At 37.7% G+C, this 25,953-nt stretch overlaps 3 protein-coding genes across 20 annotated transcripts in view; 2 read left to right on the forward strand and 1 right to left on the reverse strand.

Annotated features, from left to right (window-relative positions):
- The first annotated feature begins 4,707 nt into the window (after positions 1 to 4,707).
- Positions 4,708 to 11,077, forward strand: cyb5r2 (cytochrome b5 reductase 2). The gene is made up of 9 exons (XM_028450407.1): positions 4,708 to 4,838; positions 5,661 to 5,801; positions 6,737 to 6,809; positions 6,977 to 7,083; positions 7,875 to 8,004; positions 8,143 to 8,226; positions 8,436 to 8,521; positions 8,609 to 8,708; positions 10,905 to 11,077. Exons 1-9 carry the CDS (start codon positions 4,824 to 4,826, stop codon positions 11,075 to 11,077), a joined length of 909 nt encoding a protein of 302 aa, XP_028306208.1. The 5' UTR covers positions 4,708 to 4,823.
- Positions 11,078 to 13,114: 2,037 nt separating this feature from the next.
- On the forward strand, positions 13,115 to 21,427 carry poglut3 (protein O-glucosyltransferase 3). The gene is made up of 6 exons (XM_028451049.1): positions 13,115 to 13,450; positions 14,706 to 14,903; positions 16,174 to 16,457; positions 17,977 to 18,181; positions 19,017 to 19,213; positions 20,382 to 21,427. The coding sequence occupies exons 1-6, from the start codon at positions 13,213 to 13,215 to the stop codon at positions 20,820 to 20,822; spliced, it is 1,563 nt and encodes a 520-aa protein (XP_028306850.1). The 5' UTR covers positions 13,115 to 13,212; the 3' UTR covers positions 20,823 to 21,427.
- A 2,535-nt stretch (positions 21,428 to 23,962) lies between these two features.
- Positions 23,963 to 25,953, reverse strand: part of ppfibp2b (PPFIA binding protein 2b) — a 103,176-nt gene continuing 101,185 nt past the window's right edge. For all 18 annotated transcript variants that reach the window (XM_028451042.1, XM_028451038.1, XM_028451028.1 and 15 more), the window contains 2 exons: positions 25,149 to 25,253; positions 23,963 to 24,104 (listed from right to left, as the gene is read on the reverse strand). In XM_028451042.1, the coding sequence (XP_028306843.1) occupies positions 24,081 to 24,104; positions 25,149 to 25,253 (129 nt within the window). In that variant the 3' untranslated portion in view covers positions 23,963 to 24,080. The remainder of the gene's footprint in view (positions 24,105 to 25,148; positions 25,254 to 25,953) is intronic.

The raw sequence follows: 25,953 nt of genomic DNA on the forward strand, positions 1-25,953 counted from the left end.
GGTTATGGTTAGATTAACTTTCATTGAAAAATCAGTTAATTTTTCATTTTGTTTCTAAAACCAAAAAACGGAAATACCAGATGACAAAAAAAGCCTGTTTTTCATTATGGTGAGCTTTTATTTTCAAAATAAGAGCACATACTGTATATGAGGATGCTGCTGATCACCGATGCACATTTGGAATTGGAGCCACAAATGAGGTAAGAACCATTTAACCATTTTCTGTGCAAAATTTCCTCTTGTCTTGCTGGAAAAAACCCTTCTTCCACTTTGGTGCCATATATTTGCAGTGATTTCTGCAAATGAAAAGCCTTGTTTATTTATTTCAAAAACTATTTTAGAGTACGGTTCCAATTACGTTTTAAACAGGTAAAATATAGAGATAATTCATATATTTTGGCGCCAGAATAACAGCAGCGTCCTCTATCTGCTCTTATTTTGAAAAGAACAACTTCCGATCTCACCATAAACAACGAGCGTTTTTTTTGTTTGTTTTTGTCCTCTGGTGTTTCTGTTTTTTGGTTTTAGAAACAAAAAATAAAATCAAACAGTTTTTAAATGTTTAACCCTTCTTGACACTCCTTGAGAAATATGCCTTGAATTTCAACTAGTTATTCAATTTGAAAACGAAAATCAAATAACCAATAATTTTTTTTTTTGTTTTTCAATTTTCTTTTCTGAACAGAAAATTCAACGACCAAAACGCTGGCCCTTATTTTTGCTCATCATATACTCTGTTCTGTTCTCAATAAGTTAATAACTCACTCGCTTTGATCTCTACTTTAAACTTCCTCTGTGCTTCCTGCAAATCCAATCTTTCTTAGTTTTGATTATGTGGAAGCGACTTCAGTCTTTACAACTGATCTGTGGGTTTATTTGGTTGGGGGTTTTTTTGTATTCAAATTGTTTTGTAGAGCAGGGGTTTTTAACTTTAACATTTTGCAACGGTCAATAAAGCTGCCATACAGTCATTTTATTTATTTATTTTATTTGGTCAAAAATCTATAATCCTCTTATTATATTGTATTGCATATTGTAATCCAAAGTGTTCTGAGTGGACAGTGAATATCTCCTCCTCCTACTGGCTTTGTAAATGAGCTTTAGAAATACAGGAGTGTGACGCTGGACTTCAGCCAATCAGAGATCTTTCTACCAATGCGAGATCCCGATCTGAGAGTCATGAAAGTCCCATGGTGTTATATTCAAGCTGAAGTCTCTAACGTGGCTTTTGACTCAGCGGTTACACGGCAACGCAAGAGGAAAAAGGAAGACTGAGGTCGAGAAGCAACAGAATAAAGGCACAAACGTGTTCAGGAGAGACGGCGGACTTCGCAGATTTTAATCTGACTCAGTATGTGGCGGACTATGCGCGATCCACTTTCAGTCTGTGCACTGTCTGCCCTAAGTCAGAGAGAGAGATAGTGATAACAAACGCAATAAATAGCTTATTAAAAATGATCTAAGGTGGAAAGAACAGACCCACTTTATTTGCAGTGTGGATGGACTGTGTCTGCTCTGATCAGCTGGGCTCGACTGCAGCTGCTTGTGTGTGTGGAGGAGCTCTCTCTGACCCTCTTGTGAGACATGCTTTCATGTCTCTAAAAAATCAGAAAACTCTCCAATAACACAAGATAAAGTCCCTATACATTTGTTTGTCTCTATGGAGAAAAAAGTCGCGAGGAGTTCCACAGTTGTGCGCGCGCACGCAAGGGTTCCCAAGAAGACCGGTGAGTCTTTCAGGAGGGGAGGGGGGAGCGTGGAGCGCCTCATGATTCTACATACTGCAGCTTTAAATCACAACCCAAATTTGTTTTTCAAAAATAGCTGTTGAAAACACATATATAATCTTTTTTTTTTTTTTTTTTTTAAATAAATATGTATATATATTCACCTGTGTAACATGCATTTGTCAGTATGCCTGTTAAAAAAATGGTGTTTTCAAGATAAAGGACAAGTCCAACTTTAGGTATCTATTTATTTTTTTTGGACCAGCTGTCTGCGACCCACTTTTGGGTCCCTCTCCACCAGTTGAGAATAGCTGCTGTAGAGGGCTTTAATTTCTCCCTCTCCACCTGCTGGCATAATACGTCTAATGCTCGTAGTTGACTTTATTTGTATTAAGGTAACCTGTCCTGAATTTATAATCTTTCCTTGTTTCCCTTTTCATGCACGTACCACATTACTGTGATAGAAATTAAATGTTGTCAAGACTAATGTTATCACTCATTTTTGAAAAATTACCATGTTTCCGATCTTAAGTAAATGAATAACAAAATGTTTATTTTAACTTCTTTTTGACAGATTTGTAGTTACTGTTATGTTCATGATTGAAATGGTGTTTGAGTGAAAGTAGCAGTAAACGTGTTGTCTGATGCTCATAAGGTGCATCTTTGCTATATTTTCCTTCACTGCAGGGGCCACAAACATTATGAAGAATCTTGGTATGACAATGGTGTAAATAAACTAATGAAATTCAGTTAGTAGCATTGTTCATTTAGATTTTGATTTGACAGCAAATTGTCATAAGTTTTAGTCATTGTATTTTGGCTAAAATGCAACTTAGTTTTAGTCCAAATTTAGTCATCAGGACTCTTTTATAGTCAACTATATACGCATAAAAAAAAAAAAAAAAAAAAAAAGATTAAATAACCATTTATCAACCTGATATGAATTGTATTAATATCTGTAAATACACTGACAGATTTTATGTGATCAATGCGTTTGATCACGTGATCATTTTGATTAGATTTTGTTGCATGTGATAAAATTATTGTTTTGCTGTTATTAGTTGATGAAAATATAAATACATTTTAATACAGTTTTCGTCATTAGTCATTTTTAGGTATTTTCACTCATAAAAAGGCAGTTACTATCCATACGGTTGCCGTGTCAATATACCGACATTCTATCCGTACACAGCGCCCCTATTTGGCCACTTTAGGCCACGTGATTGGTCAGTCAGTGGTCAGTTTAGGCCGCATGACTAAGAATAAACCTAACCCTAAACCCAGTGATGTGCCGTGACCACTAGGGTTGGGTAGGCAGGGCGTTCCAAATGGAGACCACCAATGACAGTTTCATATGTTTCTGCTGGCAAGTGTTAATTCAATTCAATTGAACTTTATTTGAATAGCGTAATTTACAAAAAAGTCATCTCAATGCACTTATCAAAATATAAAATTCATAATAAGAAAGAAAAAAACCCAACAAGATCCACATGAACAAGCATTTAGCCATCTAACAAAATCAACATCATAAAACACCATTAAAGAAACATAAACAATTATTTAATATAGCCTCCATACTCTCCCAACAAGATATATCTCATGACACGGCAGCACATCCATTGTTTGTGTTGGAAATGCAGAAACATGGAGAAAATGACAACAACAACAACTCAGAACAGCCTCAGTGAGGCGCATCCACAAAGCCAATCCTTCCTTTCACTGTATAAAATACGAACAATTACAATTACAAATACGACCTTTCCTTTGCTGAAGTTCTGGTAACTCAGGTGTTGGTCTCCCATCTTTTAAAAGCTGTTGTTTTTCCTCAAAAAAAAGTTTCTTTATCGTCCCGTCATCCTGCCTGTAGTGTTATCCCGCCCACTAGCTAGAGAACGTAGCAGCAGCAGTCACATGGAATCAATTCACTAATGCACTGTGAACTTACGTATAGCATTTAGCATAGCGCGATTCCAAAGGCAGCATAGAGAGCAGCCTTATTACGTAAATGGCTTTCATTTTGGGGAACTGACTGCACATGTGCACTGCAAACACATAAAAACACATTGCAATATTAGGTTATAACCGAACCCTAACCCTAAACCTAAACCCTAAACCTAAACCTAAACCTAAACCTAAACCCTAAACCTAAACCCAACCCTAACCCTAAACCTATACCTAAACCTAACCCCTAATCCTAAACCTAACCCCTAACCCCTAATACTAAACCTAAACCTAAACCTAACCCCTAATCCTAAACCTAAACCTAAACCTAAAAACACTAAACCCTAAACCTAAAAAAAACACTATTTCACAAAAACAATGACGGACATTTTAGTCAACTAAATCAATGGTTGTTTGAAACTCTTTTTACCATTAAAAAACATCACACTAAAAGTATAAAATGATATTAAAAAAAAGTAAATATAAACCAAGGATCTTTGACTCATTTATTTCCGAAACAGCAATGTCATTTTTTTTATTTATTTTTTTACTTTTTTTAACCTGAAATACTCTTGTTATATTGTTAGAAAATCATCACAACACTAATACATAACAAAGAAATATCTGTAAAACCAAAAAGTTATATCAAGATTGTAGAATCGATATAAGCAGTTACAAATCCCAAATAAATATCTATACCAAAAAAACACTCCAAACCAAATGAAACCCAGTGAAACTGACCATGTCAGTAACACCATGTCTCTCCTCCTTCTGTCTGTGGTGTCACTGATCATCACCTGCACCCATTGGTGCTGCGAACCTTGTGTTACCTTCCCTCCACACTAAGCCACGCCCCTTTAGGGGTGTGTGTGTGTGTGTGTGTGTGTGTAAGATCTACCTGTATTGCGAGGACCTATATTTGTGTATTATTTAAAGACAAAGGACTCCAAACATCTTCTTACTTCTGCTCAGGTTGAGGATTTTGAAAAGCAGTGGCTGTGAATAAATGAATCCACTTCATCTCATCAGGAGAGTAAATGTAAAAGAACGTAGTGTCCTCAGAAGTATAGAAACACTATGTTTGCCTAGCGTGTGAATAAAGGCTGTGAACTCTGGTCCATGAGGCTGAAGGGGAAAAACAACTGAAGTTAAACCATGGAGCAGACTTTGGTGAGACAAATATTACTCATTACTACACTTGTTTCTATGGGGCGCAGATTGTAAAGCTACAATAAACAGCAACTTTTGGCAACATTTAGCAACAAACCACATTTTGACCAGATTTACAGCAATATTTTACAGAGAAATGTGACATATTTATATTTCTTTTAAAAACATGTCAATGTTCAATGTAAATGTTAAATCTAAAACTAAATGTTAAACATTTAATCCAAATATTAAATCTAAATGTTAAATCTGAACCTAAATGCTAAATCTAAATATTGAATGTTAAATGTGGAGCGCAATCACTCACGGATAGTGCTCGTTCGCGTCAATGAGATTTTATTTTGGTACTCCTGATGAATTTGCATATTAGCTAAATATTTAGTTTCACCCATGACATTTAGATTTAACATTGGGATTTAGATTTAACATTTAACATTGGAATTTAGATTTAACATTTACATTTACATTTAATATTTTGATTCAATATTTAGTCTTTAAATTTAGATTTAACATTTACATTATATTTTTACAAAAAAGCAAAGATCAGAAATTTCACAAACACTGCTGTAAATCTGGTCAAAAGTAACATAAAACAAAAATCACATGCATTTTTTAAAAACCTGGTTTGTTGTTAAAATGTTGCTGTTTATTTTAGCATGCGCAACTTTTTAATCGGCGCCCCATTTGTTTCTCTTAAATTCTATCTTTAGCTGAGACTGCAGGGTTTTCTTATATCTTCTTGTGTGTGTGTGTGTGTGTGTGTGTGTGTGTGTGTGTGTGTGTGTGTGTGTGTGTGTGTGTGTGTGTGTTGTATCCAACTGCTAGTTGTTCCCAGTATTGGTTGCTGTAGCTGTGGTGGGGCTCTCTGTGCTCTACCTCTTTGTCCGAAGTTTTCCTGGCAAAAGAAAACCAGTGACTCTTCAAGATCCCACTGTAAAATATTCACTTCCTCTCATTCACAAGACGGTGAGCTAACCTAACCCACACTGGATTTCACTTATTTTCAAACACATTTATTTATTGTTCGTTGAAATACTCATGTGTATGTCTTGAGTTGATTACACTTGCATTTTATTTTGAAGTCCAGCCTTTCAGCTATAAAGCTAAGAATGTGGATCAGCCCCCACCAGCAACTTATTTCTGTTTCCGTGTGGATTTACAATAAGGCTAAAGCAGACAAAGGCAACTGGTGGCCCAGGGTCCACCTTCAGCCCTTGGTCTAATTTTGTGCGGCCCCCCCGAATCCTCAAAAACTTTCTTTCAAAAAGTTGTAAGGAATATAATATAATACATAAAGTAATTCCCAAAACACACAAATCAACAGCAAAATGCACAAAGTACACAAAAACACACAACAAATTCTAAAAATACACAAAATGACAAGAAAGACAGATACAACAACCACTTAAACAATCAAAACGACTACAACACGTTACAGAATAGCTCCAAAGACACACAAACGGTTAACAAAATTACACAAAATGACAGAAAAATACAGAAAACGACAACAAAGATACGGAAAGTGAGCCCAAAAATGCACAAATCGACAACATGAATGCAGAAAATGACAGAAAAATACGCAAAATTACACCAAGAACACAAAAAATTAACAAAAACACACATTATGACTCAAAAAACACACAAAATGACTACAAACTGACAAAACAACAAAAACAAGACAAAACCCTACCCCCGCCCCTGTATTAATTAATGCTTGGATCAGTCATTATTCTGACATAAATGTTGATAATGTGGCCCTTGGATCAGATACAATCACATTTTTGTGGCCCCCGCTGTGATAGAGTTGCCCATCCCTGGGCTAAAGTCTAGTTTAAAGTGCAGTAGCCATGTGTGTACATTATCTATTTGATTTTCTCCTATATATCTCTATGCTTGTACAGGAAATCAGCCATGACACAAAAAAGTTCCGCTTTGGTCTTCCGTCAGGGACACACATCCTTGGACTTCCAGTAGGTACAGAAATGACTTCTTTGTCTCCAAGAGCAGAACATACTGTATTTTATTAACAATCATAAGTAAGCCCTTTAGCTTTAAACATTTTGGCCATTGACACACACTCAGCATCAACTGCTGAGCTTTTCCATCACTTTTCATGTGATTTACATTTCCCTCCACACCAGGTCAGCATGTGTACCTCACAGCCAAGATTAATGGTGCTCCAGTGGTCCGAGCTTACACTCCAGTCTCCAGTGATGAAGACCAAGGATATGTCGATCTTGTGGTAAAAGTGAGTAACATGAGGAGCACATAAACCCATCTGTTTTTTTCCTGTTTTTGTTGTGAACGCTCCTCTTAAAATAATTAAAAGTTAACATCTAGCAAAAGTTAAAACACAATTCAAAAAAACATTGACGCTAAATAACTGACCTGATAAAATGATACAGCACATCTCCAACAGCGTAAAGATGTGTAACATGGAGGACATGCTCAAATGTCACATTAACATTTAGATTAGACATGGGCATTTGTGTGGCCCCCAAAGCAAATGCACAAAAAGAGTAAAAAAAAGAAAAACACACAAAATTACAGGAAAATACACAAAAGGAAAACTCAATAATATTGAAATATGAAAAATTATCAAAAACACACAAAATTGCAAATAAATGAGTGAAAAATATACAAAAAGGATTCAAAAATGACATAAAACAAAAGACAACAGAAATACACAAAAATGACCTAAAAAACAACAGAAATACACACACGACTTAAAAACTAAATGACAACAACAATTCACAAAAAAAACATACAAAATGACAACAGAAACACAAAACTAAAAAAATATATATACAAAAAGCAATTTCCCCCTGGGATTAATAAAGGACTTCTGATTCTGATTCTGAAAAGACTACAAAAACTCACAAACCTTTTGTTCCTTCCTGTATTAATGCTGAGATTTGATTGTTACTCAGTCTAAATGCTGACATGAATGTTGATAATGTGGCCCTTGGACCATATAATCACATCACTGTGGCCCCTGCTGTGATAAAAGTTGCTCATCTCTGTTCAAAACGTTTGCAGGTTTACTATAAAAACAGCCACCCATCCTTCCCAGATGGAGGGAAGATGTCACAATATCTTGATAACATGGCTATTGGAGACACCATGGACTTCCGAGGCCCAAATGGACTGCTGGTATACAAGGGCAACGGTGTGAGAATTGTACATTCATGTTATATGACTTTTAGAAAATTACTTTAACTCCTATTGTGGCCAACAGATGGCAGTGTGGTACAAGCTGGAGTGCTTTTGTTGGCATGCAGAGAGTCTAAGTCTATATTCCTTCCAGGTCAGTTTTCCATCAAACCTGACAAGAAGTCACAGTCAAAGGTTCGGAAATTCAAGCACGTTGGGATGATCGCTGGTGGAACAGGTTATTTCTATAAAACATATCATTCCCATACTTAGTAATTGATTCTCTCATGCATTGAGGCACCACTTGGACTGGTCATTAGAATATCCACAAAGCTTTAAGGACTTTTTTTAAAATTTTTATTGCAGTTAAAAAATGTAAAATATTTCCTATTCTGATCTACCATAATGCATTAGCTGCAACTAACACTTTGTGTTTCACGCCCCCAGGTATCACTCCTATGCTGCAGCTACTCCGTTGCATAACAGCAGACTCCTCAGATTCTACCAAGTGCTCCCTCATATTTGCAAACCAGGTTGGTCATAATAAGATGTAAATCCAGTCCAACGGATGGTAACACAGTAACACTCAGTAATAACATTCCCTTCCCACTCCATCCCAGACTGAGAAAGATATTCTACTGGGGAAGGAATTGGAGGAAATCAAACGTAACCATCCAGACAAAGTCCAGCTGTGGTTCACACTGGACAAACCTCCACAGGGTAAGATAACACAAATTATTTACTGACATAACAAATCTCAGACTATTTCTGTTAGACCTTCAAGAAAATGAAGATAGATACTCAATAAACTAGACTTTAACCACCATAGAAGGCCCATGCCTCTCCTTCACAAATCTTGAGCCTTTAATCCATCGTCTTATTTTGAAAGAATTCTCCTCACTTCTTTTTTTTCTCCATGAAGTGTCTTTTTTTTTTTTTTTTTTTTTTTCCATCTGAGCTGCAGTTTATGTTTATCTCAAAAACCGTTCTTTTCTGTTGATGGTAGAAGTTTGAGTGGTCTCTTTACCCTCATGTGACGCATCCTCTGATTTTAGGGTCACTGACGGGTAACTAGTGCAATGTGTGATACATGGCATATTATGCACACAAAGTAACTGAAACTGATTTATTCTTTCTTAGACATTATCTAAATGTCAAAGATTTGAATAGGATTAAAAAGGAATAATGTCTAAGAAAGAATCTATAAATACTAAAACCATATAATTATGTAACAGTAGATTACACAAAGGCCTGAATAAATACATGGGTTTGAAGTTAAAAATATTGATTCTTTTTTTCAGCTCCTCTATTATACTTTCCACTGTGATGACCTCTGTACCTCTGATTGGCTCTGACCATTTGTCAAGTGATGTTTAAAGTGACCAATCAGAAAGGAGGGGCAGTCTATGCAATGCCCACCCCCAAAGTACCAAAACTCAACAACAACAACGCGCGTGGAGAAATCACAGCAAGTGCACAGACCGAGACGGCGATTGTGCAGAAAGGCACCGTATGACGACCAAAAGGGCCAAAAATTGCGTTGATTTCTACCCATTGACACGTAAAAAGCGCACGTTTTAACCCGCAGTTCACTGCGTTGACACATAACAGACGTGTCATGACACAAATTCTACACTATTGTCACAATGTGTGACAATGATGCACGTCTTTTACGTGTTGACGCGTTGAAATCAACGGAATTTTTGGCCCTTTCAGCTTGCCATAGTGCTGCACGCGCAAAAAGTGGTCTAACTGTGCGCGATGACAGTTTTTATGCGCTTGGGTTTTTGATACTAAATTGACACCATACCAAATCTCCCTTTTTTTGCCAGATATTGGCAGTTATCTGGATCAGTGATCCTACCCATGGTACCATGATTATTCACACTTTAAAGGCTTGAAAGAAATGTCTCTCCCCATTAACAACGATACAGTAGGTCCAAATATATGGGTATGATTAAATGCACAATCTGGATCAGATTCGGATTAAACATGGAGTAATTGAGGAACCAACCCGACATAACTTAGTCGAATTTCATAAAGGTCAGTCCATTATGTACCGAGATATACATTTTTTAAAAACTGATCCAGAATCAGTATATCGCTCCGAATGTCCTTCAAAATTGAATTGAAAACCTTACCTCCTAGGATAGGTATTAATGGTAACACGTTGGTTTTCCAGCTTAATATTCCAGGTGGGAGAACAAACAAAGACTCCTCAGATGAAGTAAAATTCTCAGCAGACCCAGGATGGAGATAGCATTAACAAGGTGTTACAGCAGCTTAGCTGAACACGTGCATAATCCTTAAAGCAAGGAAAAAATAATGAGCATCATATTGCTGCATAATATCAACGGTCAAAAACCTTTGAAAGCTGCTCGTACTTTGTTTTCTCGCACCATTATTACCGTAGTTCTGCTATAGTAAAAGAAGCATGGGGGCCCTTAATCAATATTCATCTGAACAGGATTCGTCAGAGATGGGAATAAAAGTCTGCACTCTTTATGTTTAATCTGGCAAAAAAAGGCTCCATCATCAGCAGCTGCTGAAATCCTCCGTTTTTCAGTGGATATCAGAAAACGAGAGCTTTTTCTTTGGAGTGCCATCAGCGTGAAGAGATCCTCTTTTGGCTCTGCACGTCAATCAATACTGGGCTTTCCTCTGCTGAGGCAGTGGGATCATAGAGAGGTGGATTAAAAAGGAATGCAGAGAGGAAGGGTTTAATAAGGTTTAGGGAGCAAAATGGAGAATTAAAGCCACTCTTCTTTGATGTTTAAGCCACGTGAGATGCAGTTTACAGGGATTTTTGCAAATGCATGCAGTATCACAGCTTGAAAATGAGAGAACAGAACATGAAACTGTTGAAGGTTGATTTAAAAAAATATGTTTTGTGATATTTTTTCTGTGACCCTTCAGAGTGGAGGTACAGCTCAGGATTTGTGACCCAAGATATGATTAAAGACCACCTTCCTGTTCCATCCAATGATGTCCTCATGGTTCTCTGTGGTCCTCCAGGCATGATCCAGTACGCTTGTCTGCCAAACCTGGACAAACTGGGACATAAAACAGAAAACATCTTTGCATACTAGTTTCCCTGTAATCTGCAAAGCTTGTTTTGTGAGTCCAAGTAAAAACAACACTAACATTGTAAAGTCCTTTATTGAAACCAGTTTCTGCTTCAGCCTCGGCTTATGTGTGTGGTTATTTTCATAGTTTTTGCATATATTCAGCAGTATTGATTTTGAAAACATTTTAATAATATCTAAAAAAAAAAAAATAATAATCATCATCATCTTTTCATTCAAATGCACTTGGTAGACCAAATAGAGTGATCTTTTGTTTTAGGAATAATGAAATTAAGAATAAAAACAAAATATTTATTAAATTTAATCAAAATATTTTTTGCATAGTTGCAATTTATTACGCATATTCTTTCAAATATGTATATCTTGTGAATATTAATAGTTTGCTGGTAAGTCCATGCATATTTAAAAAGTCTTAAACACTCAAATGAGTGTCATTAAGCACATTCGGGTCACTTATCTTAACTTAAAAACAACTGTGTGAAAAAGAGTTTGTTGAGAAGCTTTGCTGTATATTATATAAACAGGTATTTTACACATACATGTATATAAAGGTAAAGTAGATCTATTGCAGAATTTCTTATATTTATTTAGTTTAGTAAAAACTATACATAGATTTTAGTAAGTTTTTTTTTTTTTTTTTTTTTAATAACTGGCGGAACTTTCTGTGTGATCTACAAAAATAAATAATGTACTCTAAAGCAAACTTATTCTAATTCAGGGCCCAGTTTGGTCTCAAGTGAACCGTAGATTTTTGTTGTGAAAATGAGCAATTACTGTGCCCTAGATTGAACTTCATACTAATGATGAAAGTATCTAAAGCACTGACAAAATACAAGCAAAAGTAACAGATACCAGTTCTTGCAGGGTCTTCATTTTTAATTTACTTGATTTTGTGACCAATTTATCCTGAGAGCCCTACAAATATTGTGTAGTTTTATTACATTTGCTTTCTTTTGAGGTTCAGAGCTATCCACAGCTAAAATATTTTGGTCTATCCCTCCATCCTGTTCTGTTGGTTCTTCTGTTCACTAACCCCAACCAGTCGAAGCAGATGACTGCCACCTCTGAACCTGGTTCTGCTGGAGATTTATTCCTATAAAAAAAAAAAAAAAAAGAGGGACTTTTTCTTCCCACTGTCGTTAAAAGCTTGTTCATGTGGATCTTGTGGTTCTTTGTTTCTTACTATGGACTTTATATTTTGTTAAGCGCACTGAGATGACTTTGTTGTAATTTGCGCTATATAAATAAAGTTGAATTGAATTGAATTAAATCACTGATTCTCAACTGGTGGGTCAAGACCCAAGAGTGGGTCGCGGACTTGTACTGGGTGGGTCGCGGACAGCTGTTCAAAAATAAATAAATGAATTCAATGCCTCTCATGTTTACAGAAATACACTTTTTTTTCTTTTGACAAAAAGCTATTTTATTTTATTTTTTTAATACATTTGTTTGGTTGAATTCTAAAAAAATTAAAAAGTGGGTCGCGATGAAATAACCGTGGCAAAATGTGGGTTCAGGCCCGGACTGCTGTCACATTGATTTTATGTACTCGGATATCTATCGATCTATCTGGGCTTTAATTTTGAAGGGCGCAAGGACTTGCTTGTTGTTTACCGTAAAGGTGGTAAAAAATGCGCGGCAAAAAACAAACTCGCCTCACTTGACGCTGCACTACACCGGCTCACTTGACAGCAGTAGGCCAGCGGTAGACCAGTTGAGAACCCCTGATCTAAATCGCACACTACAGAAAGGAATCACCCGCTGTTGCTTCTCGCTTTTCACAACAAAAGCCCCAGATTAAGTCCCTTCCTTTACTTTTAAATGACAGATAACTTGTATTTGGATGGTGACAAGACAGACTGTTGACTTAATATCACAAAAAAACAAAAAAAAAAACGTGGGGTACGTGTGGTGTGTTCAAACGGCTGACATGGGAAACAAGACCAATGTGGAAAGATAGGAAGCACCTAAAGGTGCAGCGATCAACATTTGCATTCATTTTTCCTACGCTTACGAACGCACCACAGGGGTGGGCGTGGCTTCGCTCCAACATGTCGGGTTGTGGAGTTTTTCTTCTTCAAACTTTCATTTAACTCTGATCACTTCCTGTGTTTCGGAAAGATACATTTGGGAAAAGAATGGGGCTGAAACCTAACACAGGCCCAGCCGAGTCGTTTCGGTTGGGTTTCTGTCGTAGGTTTTTAATATTTCTGCTATTTTTAAGCACAAACGTGATGGTTTGTGTGTGTGGAAGCGTCAGCCCGGAGAGGAGCCTGGTGTGGGGACCGGGGCTGGAGCCTGAGTCCGTGCTGCCGGTTCGTTATTTTTATATACAGGCGGTGAATTCAAAAGGAGAAAACCTGACCACCTCTCCAGGTACTGCACACATGTCTCACAATGAGCACTATTGGTTCATGCACCAGTAGGTGAGATACATTCAAACACTGGTGTGAATCACTCCTGCAGGTATTAATATTAATAATAATAATTATAATAATGCATTGGATTTTATATAGCACTTTATCATAGACACTCAAAGCGCTTTACAGAATTAAGGCATTATTTTTTCACTCCACACTTAGTGGTGGTAAGCTACTGTTGTAGCCACAGATGCCCTGGGGCAGACTGACGGAAGCGAGGCTGCCATAGTTCACCACCAGGGGTCCAGGTAAAAGCTGGAATTTTATTTCCGGCGGAATTCCGAGCCACTTTCATACAGACGGGTCTGGGTAAAGGCTGGAATTCCAGTCTATTTTGCAAAATAGCCTTCATAACACGTGTTATCACCAGTATCATCTGTAAATGTGCATAATTATTTACTAATGCTAATTAAAATGTGACAAAGACAACTATATTACTCAAGAAACAAAATGTTAGGTATAGAGTTTGCGACTGGATTATGAAATGACTGCATACAAAGTAGTGCAGCGTGGGTTTCCTCCGGGTACTCCGGCTTCCTCCTACAATTCAAAAACATGATTGTAAGGTTGATTGGAGTCTCTAAATTGTCCATAGGAGTGAATGAGTGAGTGGTTGTCTGTCTGTGTTGCCCTGTGATGGACTGGCACCCTGTCCAGGCCCAGCGCCCTATGAGAGCCGGAGATTGGCACCGGCAGACCCCTGCGACCATGATAAACGGGAATATATATATATATATATATATATATATATATATATATATATATAGGTGATATTATAATTTTCTATTTCACCAAAATCAAAAAGTCCATATATCTTGATTGATGAATCTCAATATATCGCCCAGCTCTAGTTTACATTTGAACTGAATAGTAGATAGTGTTTCTAATGACAGACATTAAATATAAAGACTTTTTAAAGAAGCAAAGCTGCTAAAAAAAGTGCCTTAAATGTCAAAGAGCCTGTAACGCACAAATATGATGAGAGAATAGGTGTGACATAGTTGGTACAGCGTCAAATGACATTAATATATATTGATAATAATAATGTTAATAATGATACTATTTTATTTAATGATAAATCGTCAACCTTGCCGATTTGGAGTGAACCAATGTATGTGCTCATAGTTCAGCTGTTTTCATCACTTCGCTTGTCCATATCTGTCACTCCTCCTCCTACATCTGTAAAGTTGTTTTTGAACGTGTTTTTGCAGGTAAGGATACATTTAAGGTGAAGATGGGTCCACTGGATAAAAGTGAACACATTCGTATAAGTGTTCCTCCACCCTTGGACAGAGGAGACGGCTCCTTCCTGATGAGATATAGACTTTATGGTTCAGCGCTAAATGGACTGAAGATTGAGATCTTTCACCAAGATGTGGCTGTGGCTGCCTCTCCTTACTCCCTGAAAGGTGTGTTTGAAGTTGTTACTCAGGATACATGTGCCAAACATTTAAAAAAAAAAAAAAAAAATCAGAAGCCACACCTATTATAGATTATAGAAAACATTATAATCACGATTAGTTTAGTCATAATTAGGGATGTTACGATTCACTCAACTCCAGATACGATTCACGATACAATTCTCTCACGATTTATTTTACAAAATGAGAAGACAAATGATGACTGAATAATATTCATTTTTTTCCCTTTTTTTTCAAGCCTATTCATTTAAACTCTGGCTCTACAGTAAACTATGCAAAGCTGCATAATAGTTCTTTTTCTTTTTAAAAGTGCAACTGAAAATGAATTTTGTACCTCAACAATTGGACTTTAAAACAAATTTCATATCAAAGAAATAATATAAATATACAAACTATGGCTTTCGTTCTCTCTCTCTTGTTTCTCTCTTTCCTCTCTGTGCTTCTCTTACCTTGGATTTCACATGTTCTTTCTTTCTCACCTCTTTCATTTTGTCTTGGGGAAGCCACAGTGCTTCCACACTTCTGATTTAAAACATGGTGGTGCGTCCTGAATTTCAAATTCTAAAACGATAGCACCCTTTTGAAGTACTGCGATTCAATTTCAGAGTATCGATGTGAACCGTGACACCTTTGAATCGATTTTTAACTGCCTCACGATCAATCTTTACATCCATAGTCATAATTGAAATCACGATTATTTGTCAACTAAAAAAGTTATTTATTTTTTGTACAAAAAAACATAAAATCTATTCTTTAAACATGAATAGAATCCCTCAAACACTAAAATCAAGTATGTTCACTTTTACACAAAACAAAACACTTCCTGCCCGTGATGTGTCTTTGCTCTACATCTTCATCATCAAACTCAAAGTGTTTCCATATCAGAGAATATGACTTGCCACATGTTTACCAAGTGTTTTTGCTGCGTTTCTCCTGCCATGTTCAAAGACCACTAGCAACAAGTTTTCTCGTGTTGGCCTGCAGGCTAGCTTTAGCTTTGAGAGGGGCGGGGCGGAGGGGAGGAGCTTGCATGTGTGTGGATTAAACAACTCAAAGTTAGTATTAATAACATGTGTGCCAAGCTTTATTATTTGTAGATGTCTGAAATAGACATCGAGAAAAATATTGAATTCTTTTTTTCTTTTCTTTAATAGTCGTTTTTTTTCTTGATTGTTATTTTTGTGATCGTTGGGTGTAATAATGTAATTTAGTTTAATTGAACAGCCCTACACGTACGTCAGCCTGTGTTTGATTTCAGGCCCAGTTTATCACGAGTACTGTGACTGTCCTGAGGAAGAAGCTGCTGCCTGGCTGGACGTCATGCAGTGTCCCACAGTAGAGCCCCAGGTTCTGGCAGATTTCAAGTCCTTCCCTACAGTCGACCTGCAGCGTCTCAGACAGGAAGTGCCTGTCAGGTTCTCCAACAGAGGAGGCCTCATTCATTACAGCATCATTAACAACCAGGTGTACAGACGCACACTGGGGAAGTACACGGACTTCAAGATGTTCTCAGATGAAATGCTGCTGTCACTAATCAGGAAGGTTCGCTCTTTCCCTTCATCTAACTCTACGTTCACACCGCAGGTATTAATGCACTATTCAGAATTTTTTTGTGATCGTTCATGTAACATATTAGATTCGTCTTCAATCAGTTTGGAGTATGAACGCAATGCGACACTGAAGTGATTCGCGTGCAGAGAAGAGGCAGGTGCGGTGTTTACGGACATACAGTAAATATGGAGGCGTCCAGTGTAGGACTGTGTGTCGCGCTGACAAAGTTTCTTTCTAACAGAAGTCAGCACTTCATAACTTTTAGGAGAGTGAAAAAGAAGAAAGCCAGGTTTATTGCTCTAGCCTAGTTGTTTATTAAACCTTTTTGGGTCAAGTACCCCCTTTCTTTTATTTCTGAATCGAAGTACCCCCCTTTTGTCCAACTGCAACATTTTGCTCAGAATACTATGGAAAAAACCAACTATAGAGCATAATGATGGAAGTGATAACACACATTTTAAATCATCTAGATTTGTAAATAGGTGGAATTAAACAGTATTTAGTGCCTCCTGAATGATTGTATTTCTATAGTTTTTATCATTTAGGTCATCTTACTCCTGATGTGGGACCAAGACTTACTCTTGTGTTTTCAGTTCATGTTTTAATTAAGATCACTTCTATCATAATTGTGTGTGCTTTTTGTCATTTTGTGTATTTTGTTTGTTTGTTCTTTTTATTATTGTGTATATTTTTCTCTTGTGCATATTTGTCATTGTTTTTGAGTGTCGTTGGGATTATTTAAATTATTCTCTGTGTGTTATTTTGTATGTTTCTCTGTGGTTTTTGTGTATTTTGTAGTGATCTTGTGTATTTTTCTCTCATTTAGTGTGTCTTTGTTGTCATTTTGTGTTTTGCTGGTAATAGTATTTTTCTCTTTTAGTGTGTGTGCTTTTGAGGTCATTTTGTGTATTTTGTTGTTCTTTTTACTATTCAGTATATTTTTCTCTTATTTTGTGTTTTCGTTTTGTGAGTTGCTGGTAATATTTGTATTACCTAAAAAAAAAAACATAAAACCCCATATTTTTAATGCTTCCATTTGTAAATTTTCCTCTCCTCTCTCAAGTACCTCCTGTAGTACCATCATGTACCCCGAGGGGTACATGTACCCCATTTGAGAAACACTGCTCTAGCCGTTTGCTGTGACGGCTGCTACATCTTTACAACGGAGTGTTTGGATGCAGAGTCGAAGTCAACAGTTGTGGCATAGGGATGTCGTGGTGATGACGTAGGAGTCGGATAGAAAGTGCCTCGACCGTCCACACTGCAGTCGCTTTGCAAAAAAAATTGCATACGTATCAGATTTAGGACCACATATGAAAGTGACCTGGGTCGGATTTGAAAACAATGTGAATTGTGCTGTTCAGACAGTCTTTAACAGATCAGATACAGGTCGCATATGGGCAAAAAGATCGGTTTTAGGTTGCATTTGCCTGCAGCGTGAACGTAGCCTTATTTAGTGCACTGATCCTCTCACACACTGTACTTAAATAAAAAAAATGTTCATCACAAGGTAAGAGTTCCTGATGTGGAGTTTTACATCAACGTGGGTGACTGGCCGTTGGAAACAAAGAGGACGGACCCCGTTCCCATCCTGTCATGGTGCGGCTCAACCGACACCCGAGACATCGTCCTCCCTACCTACGAGGTCACGCACTCCTCACTGGAGACCATGAGAGGAGTCACCAATGACCTGCTGTCTGTCCAAGGCCACACAGGTAACTCAGGTGGGGGGGGGTGTCAGTGATGGGGCTGGTGGGAACACAGTTTGTTAATGATTTGGGTCCAGGGAGTAATAAACTCACCCATATCGGTTACTTGATGCACATCGTAGGCACTCTGTTCTGTTGGAGGAAAACCCAAACCCAAAAGCTCTGGGGCCTCATGTACAAAAATGAGTAAAAAATGCCGTTTAAAAACATTTTATTAGACTGACGGCAACATGTATGACGGAGATAATTCAATAGTGAATTAATATAAACATTAATATAGACACACATTTTGCTGAATGCTTGACTGTGGATGTGTTAAGAAGTGGGAAGCAAATTAAGGAAGAGACGGAAAATGCTACACTACTACTACTAATAATTAATAATAATAATAATCAAAATGTGACATTCTGTCCCCCATCTGAGCATCTAACAGGCTGTGAATGTGTAAAAGGTAAATGTGACTCAGTGTAAAATGCTTTGGTATTAAAGCCTCTATTAGTGAAGCCCGTTTCCCAATATGTCACACAAACATGTCTCTCAAAAAATGTGTAAATGCTACAGGTCAACAGCAAGTCAGAGGTTCATGGGTTGATGTATTATTTTGGTAGTGTGTCTAATAAATCCATCAACTATGTAGAAACGTATGAAAGACCGCACATTTCCATGCTCACTCCAGTTTCTGAACATCAGGATGTTGACGTTTTGGGGCGTACTGTACATAAGGCCCCTGGACATTTCAACATAGAAAAAAAAATGACCTTTTTTTACCATCACGTTGGGTTTTGCTTACGTGTGAAGACTTGTTTTTAGGAAGTAGATAAACTGTTTAATTTCCTTCCAGGTCCTCCTTGGGCTAATAAAACAGATAAGGCGTTTTTCCGAGGTCGAGACAGTCGAGAAGAGCGTTTGCAGCTCGTCACGCTATCCAAGAAAAATCCGGAACTGCTGGACGCTGGAATCACGGGATGGTTCTTCTTCAGGGATCGAGAGAAACAAGTCGGCAAAGTTCCTTTGGTTGGATTCTTTGACTTCTTCAAGGTGAGGAAGTGTGTTCTGATTGACTCAGATCTTACATTCAGCAGTCAGATCAAATCTATCACAAAAACATCTTTCTACCACCTAAAGAACATCTCCAGAGTGAAAGGTTTAATGATTCAAAAAGATCAGGAGAAACTGGTCCATGCTTTTATCTCCAGCAGACTGGACTATTGTAATGGTCTTCTGACAGGAATCCCCCAAAAGAGCATCAAACAGCTACAGCTGGTTCAGAACGCTGCAGCTCGGGTCTTAACCAGAACAAAGAGGTCAGAGCACATTACTCCAGTTTTAAAGTCTTTACACTGGCTCCCAGTCAGCCTCAGAATAGACTTTAAAGTTCTGCTGCTGGTTTATAAATCTGTGAATGGGTTTGGTCCAGAATACATCAGTGACATGTTAGTCAGGTATGAACCCAGCAGGTCTCTCAGATCTATGGACACAGGTCAGATAGTGGAACCCAGAGCTCACAGTAAACATGGTGATGCTGCTTTTAGTTGTTATGCTGCAAAGAAGTGGAACAAACTGCCAGCAGAGCTGAAGTCAGCATCAAATGTGAACATTTTTAAATCAAAGTTAAAGGCACTTTTTTTTCTCTACTGTATATGATGGAGAGAGAGATTTTTAGTCATGTTGTTGATGTCATGTGTTTGTTGATGATTTTAAATGATTTCACTGATGATTTTAAATGATTTTACTAGTTATTTTAAATTATGTTCTTATAGATCTTAAGCTATTGAATGTTTTCTGTTGCACTTTTTGATCATGTAAAGCACATTGAGTTGCCTTGTGTATGAAATGCGCTATACAAATAAATTTGCCTTGCATGAAATGTTTGAAAAGTAACCTGACTTAAATGATCTTTTATTCCTTCTTTCCATTTAGGGTGGTCATTTTAAGTAGGTGAATTAGTTTGTTTTATTGGTAAATAACTTGAAAATGGTTTAAATGAACTGAATGGAAAAAATTGTGATTTTATAAAGAAAAAATAGTTTTTTTCCCCCCATATCGCTCACCCTTACACCAGATTAACAGATTTTAATAACTAGATCAAAAATCCCTCAACATGTCAGATGATCATATTTAGGTCGGTGATAGAGTTACCTTAGAACATGTTATATAAACAACTGTTATTCTTCAGAATAATAACTCATTTTGTTTCCTGTTGCAGTACAAGTACCAGGTGAACGTGGATGGATCAGTGGCAGCGTATCGATTCCCTTACCTCATGCTTGGAAACAGTCTGGTTTTTAAGCAGGATTCTCATTATTATGAATACTTCTACATGCATATGAAGGCTGGCACTCATTACATCCCTTTGAGGAGAAACCTGACGGACCTTTTGGACAAAATCCAGTGGGCTAAAGAAAACGACGCTGAAGCACAGGAGATCGCCAAGGCTGGCCAGGCTGCGGCTCGCCAGCTGCTGCAGCCCAGCAGACTGTACTGTTACTACTACAGAGTGCTACACATGTACTCTCAGCGACAGGCAGGAACACCAACACGGCACGTGGACATGGAGCACGTGCCGCAGCCCGACGACCACACCGCTGCGTGTAGATGTGAGCGTAAAGGCACGAACAAAGAGACCTCGGTGAAGGATGAACTATGACACACTGTAAGGCCTTTATTTTTTTTATTAAAGTTTCTTAGATATGAAGTTTGAATGGTTTGATTTGAATTTTAGAGTTTACAAATAAACCACTGTTATCTTGAAAAAAAAAAAAAAGTTAGGCAGTAAAGAAATTTACAATTCAAGCCTTTAATTCTGAAATGTATGGTTTTTTTTTTTTGGTAACAATTTTTAAGTTGAAGTTCAAAATGTAAAATCTGCTGTTTTGTAAATTTGCCTGTTGGATACAGTCATAGTGTGAACGTTTTTGTGCCAGCTTTTTTGTTTTTTGTATGTTTACTCAGAAGAAACGAAAGCCTTTCTATTGGTTTCACTGATGTTTTATTGCCAAATACAACATTTAATGATATGCTATATAAATACATATTTACATCACAGGCCCCGTGTTTCAAAGCAGAGCAAATACAGGCTGAACACATTAGGCAACTTGTTAATGCTGTAAATGGGAACTGAGCAAGACAAACATTTAAGTGCCTTTCTCAAAAAAAAAAAAAAAAAAAAAAAAAAAAAGCCTGTATACAATTTTGGTGTTGGCAAATGCATTTACTGTGTGATCATGTTTTATTAAAAGCATATAGTGTCTGGCCATGTGTCCAAGTGTTCTTTGCAAACATGAACAACAAGTTGCTCCATGTGGCGAAGCTTTAGTGCAGAGGTATCAAAAGTACATGGATTTTGACAGAATTTTAACCAAAGATGAAGCTTATGTAATAAAAGATTCCATTAAACTTTTGAGGGGATCCGGATCAATAAACTGATTTTGGATCAGTTTGAAAAATTAAAAAAATTGCTCTGAAATCTGACTCAGTTATGTCGGTACTGCACCAATTTTCATCCAGATCAGATTTAGATTGCACATTTCATGGTGATTTTTCTTAAAAAATGGGGGTGTCCGTACATTTGGCCTGGCTGTATCGTTGTTAAAGGTGATAGAAATTTCTTACAAGTTTGGTACCATGTTCAGGATCACCGAAAAAGAGGATATTTGGTTTGAATGCCCGTGTTGGAAAGTGCTTCAGGACTACTCGTAATAAAAAAAAATTACTGTAAAGCGCACCAATAATCTAACAATTTAAACTAACTCTAACAAAGACAAATCCATACAAAGGCCACATTGGCACATAGGTCGGGCTGCTCTACTCATGTTAGGTTTAACTGATAAGTTTCCTTCTCCACATGAAGTCTCCTCCTCACTGCTCCACGTCTGCATATCAGACAATTTACAGATTTTTATGGTGACTTTTTACTGTAACCAGACTGATGCACTGCTCCCTCTATTCTTCTTATTCAGAATGCGAACACCATCGCTTTTGAACAAATCCAACGTGGTGATTTGGTAACTACTGTTTATTGTGTCCTTTTATAAACTGGCTGACTGCTGTAGATAGAGAGGAGATCAGTCTGTATCTTTGCTGTCTCCATCTGTCCGTCCTCCTTACATAAGCTTCTCTATCAGCCTCAGAGTAGAGCATCAATGGCTCCTGAACAAGACTAACGCAGTGATTTAGCAACTTTACGGCGTTTGTTTCTTTCTATCACAAACTGGCTGACTTTTACTTTATACAGGCCGCCGCAGCGCCCTCTCTCTCTCTGACAGCATTTTTCCATGTCATTGCCATGATGAGGGTGTGTGCATTGACACAATAACTGTTTAGAATGATTCAGTGGGAGCGCTAACAATTTAATGTAAACGGTTTCATTGGTCCACCTGGTCTAATGTGACGAAACTCAATTCTTTGGCGGCATGAAAGCCGGAAAAAATCCATAAATGAGGGGCGTCATTGTTTCACGCAGGGTTAAAAGCGTGGGAAAAAAGTTGTGGCTTATAGACCGAAAATTACGGTATGTTTTTTTTGATGAGCTGGTTTAGTGATACATAGGATTAAGTCAAATTTATGTAGTCCAATGTGCCATTGCCTTTACACCTTCATAATAGGTTTCCTTTTAATACTTTACAAAAAAAAAGGGCTTGCCCGCACATTATTGCTATCTGTATTGGTGCATGTCAATGTGTGCATGTATCAAATAGTCAGAATGCAAAGATCAGATAACATGCATTTATCTCCCCATACTGCACGCCAACTAATTTGTATTAAACTCTGAGCATTCTAAAACTTCTAAGCATCTTTCCCCAGATGTAAAAACACTTTGAGATAAAATAACAATAAAGTATTTGGTTCATTTAAGGAGTAACATTGTGAGTAACATTACTGCTGATAGCTAGGATACAACAGAGCAAACAGAGTAGAGATGACTCTCGAACTTAAACCTTAAACCTTTTCCCCATAGGTCTATTAAAGCAGCTAATATTCATTAAATGTGTGCATGTTCAGCTGAATTTAATCATCAGTGTGAGAGGATCGCCTCTTCGTTTGCTTATGATCGCATGCATCATGCCTGACGGTGTGTGGAGATACCTCGAGCCACGGAAGAAGTTCTCGATTAAAGTTCTGTCAAACCTATGGTACTTTCCATTAGCGGCTTCAAAATTGTTACTAAGAACGCCATAGATGTTTTCTCTGTCATTCTTCTTTCCAAAGAACAAAAAGAGGGCATAACAGTCTTTTCCAATGGAGGTACAGAAGTCCACCATCTTCTCGTGCATGTTCCTGTTGCTTGACGCCCTTTGGGCCATCTGCATTGACTCACGGTACGTTTCCTGTCCGCATGTGTGATCTTCAGCCTCTTCCCTCTCATGTAAGTGTAAGACCTGCACTGCAATCTGAATCTTTGGGGTTTTGCTAGGCTTGTCCAGCAGAGCCCAGACCCAATCGGCACCCAGGAGGATTCGCTGTTCAGGAGTCATTGCTGTGCAGGTAAAGTTATTGATTAAGTTCAAGCTGACACTCTGGGTAATGTAGGTCATCAGAAAGATCTGTAGAAGGATGACACTCAACTTAAGAAACAGAATTTGTATAACAACTGACAAGATATCTTCACGATGACTACCTGAGTGAGCACCTCAGACCCCGGGTGGAACTTGTTTTCTGGATCTTTGAAGACGAGGAACTCCTGGGTTCTGGTCGAAGCGACAGAGATGCAGTCGCCGAAAAGAGGAATGAAATCATTGGGTTTTGGAATCCGAGCCCTCCTTAGCGTGGCAAAGATGCTTGGGCTGGGGTATGACTTGGTCTCAAATGTTGGTTGCCATCTTGAAGGTATTTTAAAAGTCGATAGGAATGTTGGATCATTAAAGGGGTTTGAGGTGGGAAAGCTGATTTCTTGGCCCATATTGAATCAGAGAGATGTTTCCCAAATGTACTGCAATAAAAAGAGAAAGCATATGGTTGAGATTTTCTGTTTCCCAAAACGTTAAATCATACCAACCGCCCTGATACATGCAGCTTGTAAGTAGGGAGTGCGAAATCACTGTGTGCTTTGATGAAGCTCAGCTATAGATCACATTAATACAAACGTTTACAGTTGTCCAACTTCACTTTTGAACAGTGTTTGCAAGTGGACTACAGGATATTCTTCTTGATTTAATCATTTTTAAATAACATATAGTAGATAAACATGACAGACATTTGGACCTTTTTTTTCAGTGTAAGGGTAACAAACGCTGAATAGAATGCAAAATACAATACCAAGAAGAACATTGACAACCAGAGCACTCAGAGGGCCCCAAGGGCCAAATATCCTCTTTGCCAGATATTAGCAGTCATCTGGATCCGTGATGCTGATCGTGGTACCATAATTATTCACACTTTAATAGCTTTTGAAAAATTTATATTCCCATTAATAACTAACCAATAGGACCAAATGTATAGGCAGTCCCATTTGTTCGCGATATCGCGACAAATTGTGCAATTGAGGAATCAACCCATCTAACTTTGTCACATTTCATAAAGATTGGTCAATTATGAATCAAGATATGATTTTTGAAATTTCGCTAATAATGAGAGATAGAGATTTTTCAATGATCCAGAATCAGTGAATTGAGCCCGATTCTCTCCAAATTTAATGAAATTTACATTGGCATAAGGTCTATTTATGGTTAAAGGTTTGTCAAATTCTGTTAAGTACTTTTGACACAATCCTGCTAACAGACAAAGATACAAACAACCAAATAAATAAACAGAGGTGAAAATAATATTTCATTGGTGGTGGTAATAATCAGATGAATATCAGAGTGGAAGTACTACAGATTTACAAGCATATTTGAAATGATCTCCCCCAACCACCCACCATCTGCCATTAGATAGAATATATTTATTGATCCTATTTTGAAGCTTCAAACTTGTAACGATTGGCCCACGAATACAACAAATTGTACAGTTTTAGGAGGGATTAGAGACAACTCACCAGGATGGGTCTGGGCGTTTCTGCAGTTCCAGGTCTACGACCTGCCCTCTGCTCCTGTACAACCTGCTGACATGCACAGTGTCTGTACCTCTGGCCTGTGATGTCCTATATGGGAAACTCAGTTTTAATACATCCAAAGCATTCGGTGGAATCAAGAAGACTATCAGTTGAAGGGGGAACACCGGCAGACGGTTTCAAAATGTAGGTGTGGTGTTTACAAATTGTCAAATTTTAACTTAAGTCAATATAAGACTCATCTTACCAGTTTAGAGGAGGTAGCAGCCAGCACATGGGGTAAGCCTGAGGGGTTGGATGGGTAAATACAAGCCTCCCCCAACACTGGTGTAGCCCCAAACAACAGCTTCTAGTTTGACTTTTACTGTGTGTGGGAAAGTGCTGTTTTTCAGTGGGACAGTGTCTTTATTTGGTTATCTGTCCTACCTCACAGTGAGCATTTTCTGTCATGAGCCTAATTACCTCAAAGCAACTCGTGACTCAACCACCATTTCTTTATTCAGTCAACCATTATTTGTGCAGTCATACATTTGTTTTAGAAAAACACAATAATTCCACTTCTTTAGCCCGAACCTGTTGTTATTGATGCTGTACTTGTCATTCAACAGTGAAATAAATACACGTACCAAAGCACATATCAGATCACAAAAAAAAATTAAAAAAAGAAACAGTTTTACCTAAATCTCCCTTTACGTGACACATTGGAACATAATAATAATTTAGACATGTTGATAGAATGTGTAAGTGTATGGGGCGCTGATTGTAAAGTTGCGCATACTAAAAGAAACAG

This window comes from Gouania willdenowi, chromosome 6, assembly GCF_900634775.1.
Source record: "Gouania willdenowi chromosome 6, fGouWil2.1, whole genome shotgun sequence".
Lineage (NCBI taxonomy): Eukaryota > Metazoa > Chordata > Actinopteri > Blenniiformes > Gobiesocidae > Gouania > Gouania willdenowi.

What these genes read in the sequence shown, in the direction of transcription:
- poglut3 (XM_028451049.1), top strand. Translation starts at nt 13,213, where the DNA reads ATGGGGCTGAAACCTAACACAGGCCCAGCCGAGTCGTTTCGGTTGGGT. An exon ending in GTCTGTCCAAGGCCACACAG is followed by an intron (nt 18,182 to 19,016) that starts GTAACTCAGGTG and finishes ATTTCCTTCCAG; the next exon opens with GTCCTCCTTGGGCTAATAAA. An exon ending in GATTCTTTGACTTCTTCAAG is followed by an intron (nt 19,214 to 20,381) that starts GTGAGGAAGTGT and finishes TTCCTGTTGCAG; the next exon opens with TACAAGTACCAGGTGAACGT.
- cyb5r2 (XM_028450407.1), top strand. An exon ending in TTCCTCTCATTCACAAGACG is followed by an intron (nt 5,802 to 6,736) that starts GTGAGCTAACCT and finishes ATGCTTGTACAG; the next exon opens with GAAATCAGCCATGACACAAA. An exon ending in ACTGGACAAACCTCCACAGG is followed by an intron (nt 8,709 to 10,904) that starts GTAAGATAACAC and finishes GTGACCCTTCAG; the next exon opens with AGTGGAGGTACAGCTCAGGA.